At 35.8% G+C, this 14,676-nt stretch overlaps 1 protein-coding gene across 2 annotated transcripts; it reads left to right on the forward strand.

Moving 5' to 3' along the window:
• The first annotated feature begins 319 nt into the window (after positions 1 to 319).
• On the forward strand, positions 320 to 11,614 carry LOC8272533. 2 transcript variants are annotated; one of them, XM_015716254.3, is made up of 15 exons: positions 322 to 599; positions 2,304 to 2,837; positions 2,907 to 3,186; positions 3,728 to 4,014; positions 4,493 to 4,681; positions 5,051 to 5,800; positions 5,925 to 6,019; positions 6,116 to 6,175; positions 6,254 to 6,342; positions 7,708 to 8,274; positions 8,504 to 8,563; positions 8,795 to 8,865; positions 8,968 to 9,025; positions 10,109 to 10,382; positions 10,550 to 11,614. In XM_015716254.3, the coding sequence occupies exons 2-15, from the start codon at positions 2,428 to 2,430 to the stop codon at positions 11,239 to 11,241; spliced, it is 3,882 nt and encodes a 1,293-aa protein (XP_015571740.1). In that variant the 5' UTR covers positions 322 to 599; positions 2,304 to 2,427; the 3' UTR covers positions 11,242 to 11,614. The 2 variants fall into 2 exon arrangements, with proteins under 2 accessions (XP_015571741.1, XP_015571740.1); XM_015716255.3 differs by lacking the exon at positions 4,493 to 4,681 and having other exon boundaries at positions 320 to 599.
• The last annotated feature ends 3,062 nt before the right edge of the window (positions 11,615 to 14,676 follow it).

Raw genomic sequence — 14,676 nt, forward strand, 5'->3', positions numbered from 1 at the left:
AATCGTGCTTAAATGTCAAATAAATTAATTGATTAAAATATTTTATAAATGCCTTATTATATATTTTTAGAAGAAAAAACATTACATGTAAAAAAAGTTTAACTAATATTTTTATATATGAAAATTATTTTAAAAATTTTAAAATAATATTTTATTATCGAAAAAAATTTTATTTGGCAAGCTCTATTAAGAATAAAATAGCTTTTCCCCAAACAACATGGATAAAATATTTCTAAAACAGTTTGGAAGGGAACTCTTAACTGAAAAACTAGTTTTTGTTATATGCAATAACATCACATATCCTTATTATTACTTCAAGCTGTATAATACAAGCCGGCTCCACACTTTTTATCCCCAAAGTACCCTTAGCTCTTCTTCTCATTCCATTTTTTTCAATACCCAAAAATAAGGACAAAACAGTAATCTTCTAAGGACCAATTTCCATTGCCGATCAAAACTCAGGGCGCCTCGTCCTCCAATGGCTCTTTGTACGAACCTTCGATTTCGAGCTCAAAAATTTTGATATCAGAATTCGAATCTTGAAATCACTCAATCTTCACTTCTCGTGGCGCTATTTAGCATTATTTTAACTATTTAAGGTAATAATTCGCTCACGTTTCTTTTTCTTTTTTTTTAAGCTTTATTTTCAATTTCACGTTTGATTCAAGTTGCTAGGGTTTTTTTTTGTTTATGTGTCAATTTTTTTGGTGATCTAACGTTGATTCTGCTTCCATTTTCTAGGTTTAATGATGATTTGCTTTTTTTCTTTTTTATGTTGGTTTGCTTTTTATTTTATTTTTTACAAATTTCTATGATAATTTTGTATAAGTAACTGAGATTAGGATGGTATATAGAATTAAGTATAGAATGAACAATGTATGTGTGTACTTATGCTTGATTTGAGTAGTTTTTGTAATGAAGTAGCTTAATGGGGTTTTGGATGTCATTTTCTATTAGAAAATGGAGTGAAGAAAGGAAAAAAAGAAAGGATCTTGGAACTTTTTTGAAAAAATTGTAACCGTGTAACAGTTTTAGTGGAGAAATGAAATTGAAGTGGTTAAGTGAAGTTGAATGGCAATTAATGAAAGAGTGATTGAAGTTAAATTACTACTTTAGCTGACTTGGAGTGTATGGATTGGAATTCATGGGGGTAATGGTGATTTTTTTGCTTTTAGAGCAATGGAAAATTGGCTGTGTCAGTATGTAATGAGTTATATACTTGCTTCTTTTGCATTGTTTGGAGATTAAAGTTATTGATTGGTTACGTCTGATGGCATGCAGGGTACGTATTTTCAGTTGCCTTTTTAGTGTCTTCAAAACTGAGTTACTTATCAATGTAATTAATAGCTGAAAACTACTAGGTTTATGAGAATTTTATCTCATTGCTTGATGCCTTCTTTGAATGTAGATTTCTTGTTACAAAACAGTTCATGCTTGAATACAATGTGTCATGCAATCCCAAAAACATGCTTTCTTGAGTGAAGAATTAATATTTTTCCTCAAAAATCGAATCGCATATTTATGTGATTCCTGAATTGGAATCATGGAGATGCCTTAATCAAATTTTAATGACAAAGGGAATGAAGTCTCTTAATTCAAGAACAGTTTTAGTAGGAAATGGTGAGATAACTTTATGCATACAGAAAATTACAGAATAAAGTACTGGTGGAGAATATGGAGCCATTGAAGATTTTCCAAGAGAACGGAAGTCAAATGAATGTTGGCTGAGGTGGTGGAACAATGCTTCATAGTCTTTGATTTACTAGAGATATGGGTCTAGGTAGAGCTAAATGAAAAAATGAGAGTACGATAATGATTAAGCGGTTGGATTTGGGGCTTCTTTAACTATGACGGAAGTTGTATTTATTCGGCATGAGCTATATGCTCGGTGCAATTATATGGTAAAATCTTGTCTACACAATGCTCAGCTCTATCCAAAAGGTGCTGTTGTATCACTTGCAGCTTTTGAGAATTCTGTTTGCAATTTCTCAAGTCTTTATTCTTCTACAGCTAAGAAAATTTAGCTTTTACATATTTTTAAATCTTCAGAAAAACTTAATGAAGTCAATTATCTTGGTAGGTGAGCCTTTATAAATTTTACACAGTCTAATCCTTTTAAATTTCTGCAATTGAAGAGTCGTTAATTGTGTCAGGACCTAAAGGAAATTGTCATTATTGGTCATATTTCTGTCATCAGCACTTGCAGATTAACATGTAAAGTCGAGGCAATATGGGAAGCCTGTTATTTCATTGCGTTCCAAACTTTAGTTTGGGTTCTTATCCTCGAGATTTCTTCATTGCAGGTGCATTGCGGTTTACTGTCTCAAAGGCTCAAATTGGTCTTTATGCGTGGCAGTTCTATAATCTTGTCATGCATTATTGTATTTATTGGGCTTGCAATACAAAGGATGTGAGGAAACCAAGGCAATGGCAACATCTAGTAAGTTTGATCCGTCTTCTGATAGCCCGGATAGGCCATCATACACCGGTGGGCAGCGTGGACCCCACTTAACTGCTCAGTTGGACAGATCCGGTAGCTTTCGCGAGAGTATGGAGAACCCGATCTTATCTTCTCTGCCAAACATGACAAGAAGCAGTTCTGCATTAGCACAGGGAGATGTGGTAAATTTCTTTCGATGTTTGCGCTTTGATCCAAAGGACCTGGTGGCTGCTGAACATAAGTCTAATCGCCAAGGAGACTTTAAACGGCACTTGAATGTTGCCCTTGGCATTTCATTGGATGATACCCCATCTGGTCCTTTGAAAGGCAAAATACCTGCACCGGAGGAAATCAAGCGGGTTAAGGCTGGCCTGCGTGAAAGCAATGTTAGGGCCAGGTAGTTCTTTGAATGCTATCCTGTTGTGTAATAGTTGTAATTAGTTTATTAAATTTTATAAATGAACAGGGAACGGCAGAAGATTTTTAATGAAGCCTTATCTGTATTCAACAATTTTTTTCCAAGCATCCCCTCAAAGAAAAGGTCTAGATCAGAAGGATTTTCTAGTGATCGGCCTAATGCCTTGTTATCAAATGATCGATCAGTTATGGGGCCAAACATTGGTAAAATGGGAATTCATAATCATGTTGTCGGTGGTGGTTTTGAACTTGATCATCAAAAATCGGAGGAAAGAACCAAAAATGTTGTTCCAAACAAGCGGACGCGAACCTCCTTGGTGGATGTGAGGGTTTGTATCCTCTGTACCTTGCTTCACCTGCACCTCATGCTACCTGTATTTGGTTATGTCGGTTTACAGTCTCATTTTTGAATTATCCACAATTAAATGGTAACGAAACTTGTCAAATTGGTTTATGGTTGTAGCAGTAGCACCTTGATGCTTATTAATATTCCTTTGGCTGGTATCCATGTTTTCATGTTTTTACTCATATTTTCTACCATGAGATATGGAAGCTTAGTTTTTTTTTTTTGTTTGTTTGTTTGTTTTTCAGAGGTCAATTGTAGTAAATGCTCCATCTCATCCCTTCTGTCCGCTAAAAAAATATAAATACCCAGTGGTAGTGCGCGATTTTAAACACTGGCAATGATTTTCTGTTCTCTTAACGCAGTAGAATTTCTGCATGAAATCTTGCTCTTAAATACATAAATATAGTGATGGTAGTATCTCCTGTGGTGGACTTTTAATTACTAATACAATGCCTGTTCCTGCATTTTAATTCCTTTAAAAGACACTGGTGAACAGATCCTGACAAATAAATGTGGATGTGCAGAGCAATTCTCTTGTCAGGCTATCTGGTAGTGTAGATAGAGATAGGGAAATGCTAAGGCTTGCAAATAGTGGTGCAAGTCAGGGTGATGATCGAAGTTTATCAATTGGAGCTGATGGTTGGGAAAAGACAAAAATGAAGAAGAAGCGTTCTGGGATAAAGCCAGATGTTTCTCCAAGTGTAGTGTCAACTAAACCCAATGATGGATATCGGGAGCCCAAACAGGGAACGCAGCCAAGATCTGTTACTGAGGCTCGATCAAGGTTGAATAGTGACTCCCATGGCTTCAGGTATGCCTTCTTGCAATGCTATTGTTACATCTCTTGTCTGTTATGATTGCTTGTACTCTTGGCTTAATTAACCACTAGTAACACTATTATCATTTCACCCAAGTCTTACTGTACTACGTGCACTTACCCACACTCATATGATGAAGCATTTGCCAATACCGATTGCTATAACAAATAGTCAAATGTGTTCAGTACGTGGAATGCTTGGCCAGTGTTATTGATCTGTAAAATAATTGCAGCTCTTGTTGAATTTGAAGATGTTAATTTGACTCAGCAATGAGGAAAATTATTCTCTTTAAAGCTTTTGCCTTATGCTAAGTCCAGTTCTGTGTGATTTATTTCTTAGGATTCTTCCTGTTTTATAATTGTCTAGGATCTGCCAGGTTTAGTTCTGAAGAAAATTCTTGTTGGTTATATACTTTAGTAATTTTTCCTTTTATAATCTCCAGTTTTTGAGGCAATGTAATTTCTGTCTTAGTTGTAGGCCTGGAGTTGCTAATGGCACTGTAAACATTGGAAAATCAGATGGTATCTCACAGTCAACAGGTTTGAGTATGCGGTCATCCATCCCTAGGACTGATATGGACAGTAGTTCTCTTCTTAATGACAGAAGGGAACGTCCTATTGGTTCCGATAAGGAAAGAGTGAATCTTAGAGCTGTTCATAAGTATGTATTTACTCATCACATTTTTTATGTTTATCACTGTTGTCATAGTCGTTACCTGTTATTGAGAACTTTTTTTCCTCTGTCAGGTTTTATCGCAATTATTTCATCTGATAAATAGTATTCCTTCCTTTTTTCTTCATCATTCTCTTGATTGTTGTGTTCCATGATTTAATTTTTTTCTTAAAAGGTCAGCGGGGGCATTTTGATGTATTGAGTCTTTTCCTTTATTCTTTTCATTTTGACCTTTTTTTTGTACAACTAGATTCTAAGACTAGTAATTCCAAATATTTTTTTATTTTCTAGATTTTACATCTTTTTGTTCCATATTATATATATGGTGTATTGACTTTTGTTCTCTCTGATGCCTAGAGCAAATGTTCGTGATGATTTTAACTCGGCTAGTCCCACGTCAAGCACAAAAATGAATACATCTACACGAGGTCCTCGATCAGGTTCAGGCATCGCCCCAAAATTATCTCCAGTTGTCCATAGAGCAACTGCTCCGAATGAGTGGGAGCTTTCTCATTGCTCAAACAAACCACCTGCTGTTGGAGTTAATAATCGCAAACGCACGGCATCAACTCGGTCTTCATCTCCACCTGTTGCCCATTGGGCTGGCCAGAGGCCACAAAAGATTTCCCGTGCTGCAAGACGGACAAATTTGATTCCAATTGTTCCAAATAATGATGAAAGTCCTGCTTTGGATACAGTTTCTGATGTTTCTGGTAGTGAACTTGGATTGGGATTTGCCAAGCGTTTGACTGGCAATTCCCCTCAGCAAGTTAAGTTAAAAAGTGAGCCTGCTTCTTCGGCCGCATTATCTGAAAGTGAGGAATCAGGGGCTCCTGAGATTAAATCTAAAGATAAGGGTAAAAGGTCTGATGAGATAGATGAGAAGGCTGGACTGAATGTTCTAAAGGTATCTACTCTGGGTCTGCAGTCAAGAAAAAATAAGCTTGTTACTGGGGAGGACCTTGGAGATGGAGTACGGAGGCAAGGGAGGACTGGACGGGGTTCCACAACAAGGTCTCTTATGCCAATGTCAGTTGAGAAGGTTGGCAATGTGGGAACAGCTAAACAGCTTAGAAGTGCCAGACTTGGTTTCGATAAAAATGAAAGGTTAAACGTTTCTCATTACTAATTTTTTCTTTCTAGTTCTCTATAAATGTCTCTCCTCCTTTTTCCCTAGCGATGTTGGTCTCTTAGATAAATATCTCACAGTTACCTGAAATTATTAATTCAGCAAGACAGGTCGTCCACCTACTAGAAAACTTTCTGACCGTAAGGCATATAAGCGTCAAAAGCATACAATGGTCAATGCAGCAGCAGATTTTCTTGGTAATTTTACTCTCAGCATCTCAGTGATATTTCTATATTTGATTATTGTAACTATCAAATTATTCTTTTTATTCACTCTTGGCTTGATTGTTTTAGTTGGCTCAGATGATGGGCATGAAGAGCTAACTGCTGCTGCAAGTGCTGTAATTAATCCTGGTACTTTTTGTCACTGAAAATCTTTAATTTTGTTTTGTTGCTGAGACTTCTTTATTTTTTAATGTGATTATCACTCAGTTCATGCATGTCCCAACCCATTTTGGAGGCAAATGGAGTCATTCTTTGGTTTTATATCTGATGCTGACATTGCTTGCCTGAAGCAACAGGTAAAAATGCACTTTATTGTACTGCTGTTCTGAATACTGGCATTTACAACCATGCTCATTTTTTTTGAATAATTTCATGTTACTCTTAACATCTTAATGTGAAGGCATAAGGCTGTAACTTTGCTGCTGAGTCCCATTTGACTTGTTTATGACTTTTGGGTTTCTATACTTGTGTCTACATTTATAGTGGAACTTTGTGATACTTTCATGACTACCTTTTAAATTTTTTTATATCAGTTTTTTATTCCTGAAGATATTGTTGTAGATGTTATACATATCCCTGTTACATACTCTTGTTACACAGTCCTTTACTCCTTGTGTAGTTGGAGTTTTCTTTATCAATCTTTGTCCTACTCAGCTTAAAGCTATATCGCAGAATTGATAAAAGCTGCTATTTCCTTTTTCACTATTTTACTATTGTCGTCCTAAGTCTAGCTCTTCTCTCTTCCAACTTCAGCATATGACCACAAAATAAGGGGCTTGAACATGGGACATTATAAGCTGAAAGTCCCAAACACAAACCTTTGGGCTGCCTCCACCAGGAAAGATTTAAAATTGTTTTTGCTTGTGGTAGAAGTATGTTTCTCATTAATTTTGTCAATTATTTTTATATTTAACATTTAGTATTTCCATTATTAACAGTATCAAAATTGATTTTTTGTAAAGAAACATTTTTTGCAAAATGGTGGTGGTGCAATGTTGATCTTAATCATGTCAATTGGCATATACATAAAGATGTTCTCCTTTATGGGTAATTTGATTGTTGGTGGCCATATAGTTGTGATGGTCTATCATGTTAATGCTGTTGCACATGTGAAGCCCTCGTGATGTAGAACAGATTTAGAGTAAGCTGTTCTACTGTTAAATTTGCAGAAAATAGAGAAGTTGAAAGCTGAAACTTGATGTTTATCTTAGGATTTCAGATCTGTTGCCTTTTTTTTCCCTGTAAAATATAACTTTATCTAGTTTGTGTTTTCGAGTTACGGTTTTACTGTCCTATGGTTTTAGATATCTGTTCTCTCTCCTCTTTATGAATGATAGTTGGTATTCCTTGCTTATTGTTTCGCTATAAGTTGTATTGCTGGTGGTTGTACTATCCCAAAATCGTAAGGCTAGGTTCTGCTTTATCATAACATCTTGGAAGTTGGATGATCATAAACGTATGTTGCTGCCTCATATTTGATGTTGTCCTGATCATCTATAATGATTTAGCCATGCCATTTAGTGTTTAATCGTACTTTTAAGTATTCTAATAACCTCTTATTATTATCGGAATTTAAAGGATAAAATTTGGAAGCAGGGATAATTAAACTTTTTAATGGTTACGAGTTATGTTTAGTCACCACAAGTATGTGCTTTTTTCAGGGGAATGTTGAATCTACTGCACCATCACCTGCACAGGTTTCATCTGAGATAAATATTTGCAGTACTGTCCCTAATGGGTATGGATTGATTGAACATGAGGAAGAAATGGGGCTTACCACTGAAAAAAGGCTTTCTGAACAGTTAGTGCCAGGAGCAAGAGACATTTCCCTATATCAGAAACTTATTGCAGCTATAATTTCGGAGGAGGATTGCGCTCACGTAAATAGAGACCTGGAATTTGTTACTTATGAAACTGGATTTGAGCTGGATGGGGAGCTGGGATCAAATGGTTTGAATCATGTAGATAACTTTAAGTTTTCTGGACATACTGCATTTAATGGATATACAATGACTGGGAGGAGAGAACATGATGAGGCAGAAATTGATGCATTAGGTTTCCCATCCATGGGAATATGTTCAAACTTCAATCGCTCTGCAAATGGTTTACTTCTTGACCAGGCATTGATTCCTGGCACAGTCTGTCCAGATTTTCAGTATGAAGATACGCAAATAAATGAAAATCTTCGTCTGGAGGTTCAAAATATTGGGATTTACTCAGAACCAATGGTAGGTTCATTTTTAATATGAACTTTTTTAATGGTTTTGCATTTTTTGGTTTCACATAATTGCTTCATTGATTTTTATTTGTGTTTGAGAGTATTGTGACCATTAGCATGCTTAATATCTTGGTAGTTATAAAACATTTGAGGGATGCTTGGATGATAAATGCTGATGCTACCTTGCATCAAATTATTCCACTAATTGCATTTTCTTCTCTCTTCTGCCTGATATGCAGATGGAAGATGAGGAGATTGGCGGGGAGGTTAGCAGCTTAGAGGAGAAGTACCGGGTCCAGGTATTGTTTAGCAAATTCTTGCTAGGTTATCTAGTCTCTATCTTTACTAACTCTATTTTTGTCCTACCATTCCAAATTTGTTGTGGTTGTCATAGAATTTCTAGGGAATGTTAACATTTCCTACTCTTGTCCAAGTGGTAGTAAGTAGCTAAGTTCAAGTTCTTGCTTAGGGAATTGAAATTTCTAGGCAATCTTAAATCCTCATCTTATAGCTGTTCTTTCTAACTATAGGTTTCAAAGAAGAAAGAATTGCTAGATAAACTGTTGAAATCTGCCTCAGCCACAGACGAACTTCAAGAAAAGTAAGGAATCTTTTCCCTCTTTCTTGGGATAAATCCACATGCTCTTGCCTTTGGAACAATTTTACCTTATTCTACACTCACACATACTGTATTTTTATATAGGGAACTTGAACAGCGTGCTCATGACAAACTTGTTACAATGGCTTACGAGAAGTATATGGTAATTTTCTTCTTGTTAAAGTATCTCCTGTTCGCTTCACTATTTCACTTTCTGTGTTCAGGTTTAGCTTAAACATGTTATTATGAGTTGGAAATCAAGAGCTGCGCTAACAAAATTTGCAAGTTGGTTTTCTAAATCAATGAGCAAACCTTTCTCTAACTAGTTTAAGCTCATCTCTGAAGAAGGCTTTTGTTTAAAGTTTGTTATTTCCTGTATGAGAAGAAAGGGGATATAACGCTGGCCTCATCTGTGATGTACTAATTATCATGCCCCATAAATGCTAGCTTGTTGTGCCTTTGATCATGCTGGGTTCCAATTTGCAGAGTGAATAATTGCTAAAAAGGATTCAAGTGGTAAGCCCATCCCAAGACTTCCCTAGAAGTCATTGGATTCCTGATCAGTTGCATCATGGTAGTAGATGCTAGGCTATTGTGAGGAGGTAGGTCAGCTGACCATGGTTAGGGTATGCTTGAGATTCACGAGAGAACACTGCCATAATGTTGGCACCTTTCTTCTGAATCATTGAATTTTCTGGTAGAGTACTCGCACATTTGAGGGAAACCTTTCCTCTGCAATGGATAAGAGGCACTCCATATTCTGTAAATTCATTTTCTTTGAGCCATACATTTGATTTCGTCTGCAGTTTAATACCCAGGTTACTACTTTGGAGTCTATAGAGACAAATCTATCTTTTTTTCACCCTTTAGCCTCTAGCAGCAGAGGACAGGCAAAACAACTGAAAAGTGGAGTCTGCAGTTGGTTCCAAATTCCTTAATTAATTTCTAGCTTGCTAGTTAGCTGACATAACTGTTTTTTCTTTTTTGTTTTTCTCTTCTTTAAATATTGAAATGGGGCAGAAGAGAGAAAAGTCAGCGGGCATGCTCTCATCTCTCACTTTAGTGCTTTTGCACTGATGTGCTTATATGTGTAAATAATTTACATTTAAATTGTCATCTGGCATTCTTCATCTAATGAAGCAATGCACCTTTTTTCTGTTTATTGTACTGGAGGCTATGCATTGAGATTCACTGCAGAATCACCATGCTGGTAGTTTACTAATCAATTTTTTTTTTTTCTTGATAGGCTTACTGGGGTCCTAGTGCCACTGGTGGGAAGGGTTCCAGCAACAAAATAGCTAAGCAAGCTGCCTTAGCTTTTGTGAAACGGACATTAGAACGATGTCGTACATATGAAGATACAGGGAAAAGCTGTTTCAGTGAACCCTTATTTAGGGATATGTTTCTTTCTAGGTCTTCCCACCTTAGTGGCAGAAGATCATTGAGTACTCCTGTGGATGGGGAATCTGGGAAACTTTATGCGAATGCCTCAAGCCGCTCTCTAGAGGCTAGAATTTCAGGTATTTTATCTGGTAGCTCTGAATCTACTATGCTATTCTACACATATATGCATGTGTACTTTGAAATGGCTTCTTGAAGGTATTTAGGCTGTCTGAGATGCCTTCTTCCTTAGCTTTATTTTCTGGTCCTGTGGCACATTTGGATTGTTATTTTGTCTTTTCTGCAGCTTCTATGGGTCCGCAGTCAAGTCCTCGAACTTCTCGGTTGAGTCAGAATGGGGATGGCTATGTTCCTAATTCTTCTGACTTGCTTCCACCTGTAAATCGTTCATCTGAACAATCTACTGGTAAAGAAGATTCATGGTCAAATAGGGTGAAGAAGAGGGAATTGCCGCTTGATGATGTTGGTGGTATGGTAGGTACTTCAAGTGCCCCCTCAGGAATTGGGGTGTCTCTATCAAGCAGTACAAAAGGAAAGAGGAGCGAGAGAGATAGGGAGGGAAAGGTTTTATCTAGGAATGGAACTCATAGAATTGGTCGGCCAGCATTGTCAAATATTAAGGGGGAGAGGAAATCTAAAACAAAGCCCAAACAGAAAACTCAATTATCTGTTTCTGTAAATGGCCTTCTTGGCAAGATGTCAGAGCAACCTAAACCAGCATTTCCCTTGGAGGCAAAGTCTGGTGATATTAGATCTAGTAGCAATGGCAAGGGAAAAGATGGTTTTGGCTTGGATTCATTGGATGATCCCGAGGCTATTGATTTGTCCAGCCTGCAGCTACCGGGATTGGATGATGGCCAAGGGCAGGATCTGGGTTCATGGTTGAACATTGATGATGATGGATTACAAGACCATGACGACTTCATGGGTCTTGAAATCCCAATGGATGACCTATCAGACTTAAATATGATGGTTTAAAATCTTTCTCTGTATAGTCTTGTTCATTATACTATTGACAAAGAAAACATAATCACTGTTGTCAAGAAATGACCAGTTACATGGATGGTCATTTGGCTGCGGGTCCACAGTTAGGTTATATAGATTCTTTGGTAGACTTTACAAGATTTTCAAGTGAACCTTTCAGATGCTTTGGGTTTTCTTCCTGTGTTAAGTTGTTAACTTCGACTGTAAAGATCTTTTGTTCAAGGTACAAGTTAGCATGTCACAAATTAGTACGTTGTAGCCTTTACATCCCAGCAAACACTGTATCCTGGCTGTAGCTTTTACAAATCAGAGAACAATGCCTCTTGTACATACATTCTATATTCTAATAAAATCTGCTTTTTATTCAGTGTGATCTACCTCCTCTGGACTTGATACATCAAGGCTTTCTGTCCTTACCTTTTTTGTGTTCTTAAATTAAAAGAAATTACATGCTGATTCTTGCATTGCGGTTTGAGTTTTGGTAGAACTGGCTTTTGCTAAATGCAATAACTCATGCTTGGTATAGTTTGTCAAGGTTCTCCACTTTGTGACTGCAAAGCAAAATATAATACTTGGTATATTTCTTCTTTCCTTTTTCCTTTTCCTTTCATTTTCACCTTTCATGCCTTTACAGGTTCTGGTTAAATGAAATCTCCTAGGCCAGGTTATGGTAAGATTTCTTGTGCATTGTTCTTTTGTCATCTCTTTTAGCATCACGGCTGCGGATTTCAGTTGTGAGCCATTTTTTATATAACTGCAGGCTTCAATTGTGAGGTATGTGTATTATCAAATTGTCGGAGCATGTATCTCTAATTGATAATTGTGGAATACGTATTGTTCATTTCTTGTTTTAGTAAAGGTCTTCGACATCAAAAGGAAAACAAAAGAAAGTGTAGTGTTCTGTTTGTTTTCTGCAGCAAATTTAATGATAGTGATATCCATCTGCAGGATGTATATGTATCTGAATTGAATTGTGAGTTTCATCTTCTACATTATTGATTGCAGCATAGACTGAATGGCAGAGGTAGACCTGTTATCCCTTGCTGGTGCTCATAAACAATTTTTTGAATTCATTTTATGATTGCTAGTCTGACATTGTTCGACTTAGATGGCTGATTTTATATTTTTGTATTGAATTTTTACCTTAAAAAGAAATTATAGAAGTGGCTCTAATATTTATCAGGTTACATCCCCGCAGGTTTGTGACCCGTGTTTGAAGCTCAGTTCAGACCTCAAAGTTCACCTCATGTGCTGGTGACTCCTTTTCTAAATTTGGTGCAAGTGGTCAGATTGGAGCTCATTCATCTTTTTCTGGAATATATCCATTCTGATCTCAAAAAGACAGGAGGCCTAGCTATCATATCTATACACAAGCAGAAAACCAAAAGCAATGTTAACAAATACCTGATTAGGCATCAGAAAGCAAAAGTTAATTTGTTACTACTATGACCAAATAGAGAGAAGATAGCCTTCATTAATTTGCTTATTTCTGATTGAGGCTCTGTGGCTCTCTGCTTCCCATAAATATGGGTCAACGTATTCATGGGAAGAGATTTGGCAGGTAGGTTTTACCAAGTCATCTTTTTGTGTCCAGTATGGTGGTATAGAGTAAAATTTATTTTGCCCTTGGCAGCTAATTTTCTTCCTTTGGTTGATTTGTGTATGGCATTGGCGTTTAGTCGATTACATGTGACTACCCGTTTGCAGACAGATCCACAACGATTGTTAGGAAGCATAAACAAAGGAATGGGCTTGTTTTTTGTCATTGCTGCTTCCCTTCTGGAAGAAGGCTCATGTCTATGTCACAAGCTCTGTTAGCCCTCCTCCTTACCAGTGCCCTACAAATAGCAAATGTGATATACGTTAGGAAAATTTATAGTATGGATGGGTCCTCCATGTCGGACACTGATATGAAATGCAGTCCAATAAGACACTGATATAAAATTCTTTTTCCATATGTTAACCTTTTTATTGTATTGGCGTTCCATGTTAGTATCTGATATGAAAAATCTGATCCTCGATGTAATTTGTCATGTGTTAGAGAATCACAGCCCAGCCAAATGACCTAGAGAAGGGATGTTCTAAGTCGTATGCTACCCAAACTATTTCATAAAAGCAGGTATCTTGAATGCCTTGGTTCAATTGTTGGATTAAATTTAAATTGCATTTTTAAACTATTGGTTTAAGCTTCAAACTAATTAATCATTAAGATACTTGTTGGTTTAAAGCTTTCGAAAGCCTAAACTTCTGAGGACATGATTTATTATTATTATCTTGTTTCTTTTGTCAATCACTAAAAATTTGGGATCAGTGACCAATTTTTTGGGACCGGCCGGCCGGATCATCGTCACATGATTTTAGGACCCAATCGCTCAATTTTGTTTTTATCAGTTGCGGAATTCGAGTCACCAGTCATTGGATTTCAGCGACCATCAATCAAATCAAAAAATGACTTGTTTTGAAAAAATTTATTTTGTCATATTGGGCTTGTTCACTTAGATGCTTTGTCACAAAATTAAAGTTTTCAATTTTGATTTTGACATACATGATATAATATTTCTATGAGTGATGTTATTGTTGTAGTATCAATCAAATTCAAGAATTCAACATTCTCCCAAAATTACGATAGAAGCACAACTGTGAAACTGATAAATTTTTAAAGGTAAACAAAACTTAAATAATATTTTTTTTTTGAAAAGAAATTATGGTAAAAAAGTTTTCATGATGATAATGAGCTCAAATAGAGATAAGTTAAAAATTAATTTGACCCAATAATTAACTTGAAGTTAGACAAATTCAGATTATTTTATTGTAGTTGAGTTAGATAGAGTTTTATTAAATAAAGAAAAAAAAAAAAACCAAAATCATGAATAGCCCTAGCCAATGCTCATATGTCCTTTTTAGTTTGATAATTGACATTGATAAGTAAATCTTGAGATTACTAGAAGAGAACAATTGAGGCTCTGCTTATAACATTTTATAAATGTACACAAAATATGGTACATAAAAAGTTAATTCTTTGCTTGTTATTTTGAAAGAGAAAAAGAAAAGATAAAACATTAATTGAAGGTAGCAAGAGTATTCTAATGAGTCAAACTCTCTATTTTAGAGTCTTGATATTAGAAAGTTAACTTAGTTTTCTATATTTGAAAAATTAATTTATTTTAAATTTAATAAATGTTTATATATTTAATTACTAATATTTGTAATATTTTTTATTAATAAAAGTTCAAAAACATGAAAAGAATTCTTAGAATTACTGATATTGTAAATACTTTTTAATATAAAAAATATTGTTGAAAATACTCAAATAAGACTCTTATAATACAGAAAAAAAAAAAAAAAAAAAAAAAAAGAAAAATCCGAGTATGATAAGACAAAAGCTGAGAAAGAATAGAAAAAGAGAGAGGCGAGGCACGAAATGAGATG

This window comes from Ricinus communis, chromosome 3 (genome assembly GCF_019578655.1).
Source record: "Ricinus communis isolate WT05 ecotype wild-type chromosome 3, ASM1957865v1, whole genome shotgun sequence".
Lineage (NCBI taxonomy): Eukaryota > Viridiplantae > Streptophyta > Magnoliopsida > Malpighiales > Euphorbiaceae > Ricinus > Ricinus communis.

Bases quoted from the DNA above. Each gene is read 5' to 3' on its own strand.
- LOC8272533 (XM_015716254.3), top strand. From the start codon at position 2,428: ATGGCAACATCTAGTAAGTTTGATCCGTCTTCTGATAGCCCGGATAGG. The intron at 8,564-8,794 runs GTATTGTTTAGC...TTCTAACTATAG, and splicing joins AGGAGAAGTACCGGGTCCAG to GTTTCAAAGAAGAAAGAATT. The intron at 8,866-8,967 runs GTAAGGAATCTT...ATTTTTATATAG, and splicing joins ACAGACGAACTTCAAGAAAA to GGAACTTGAACAGCGTGCTC.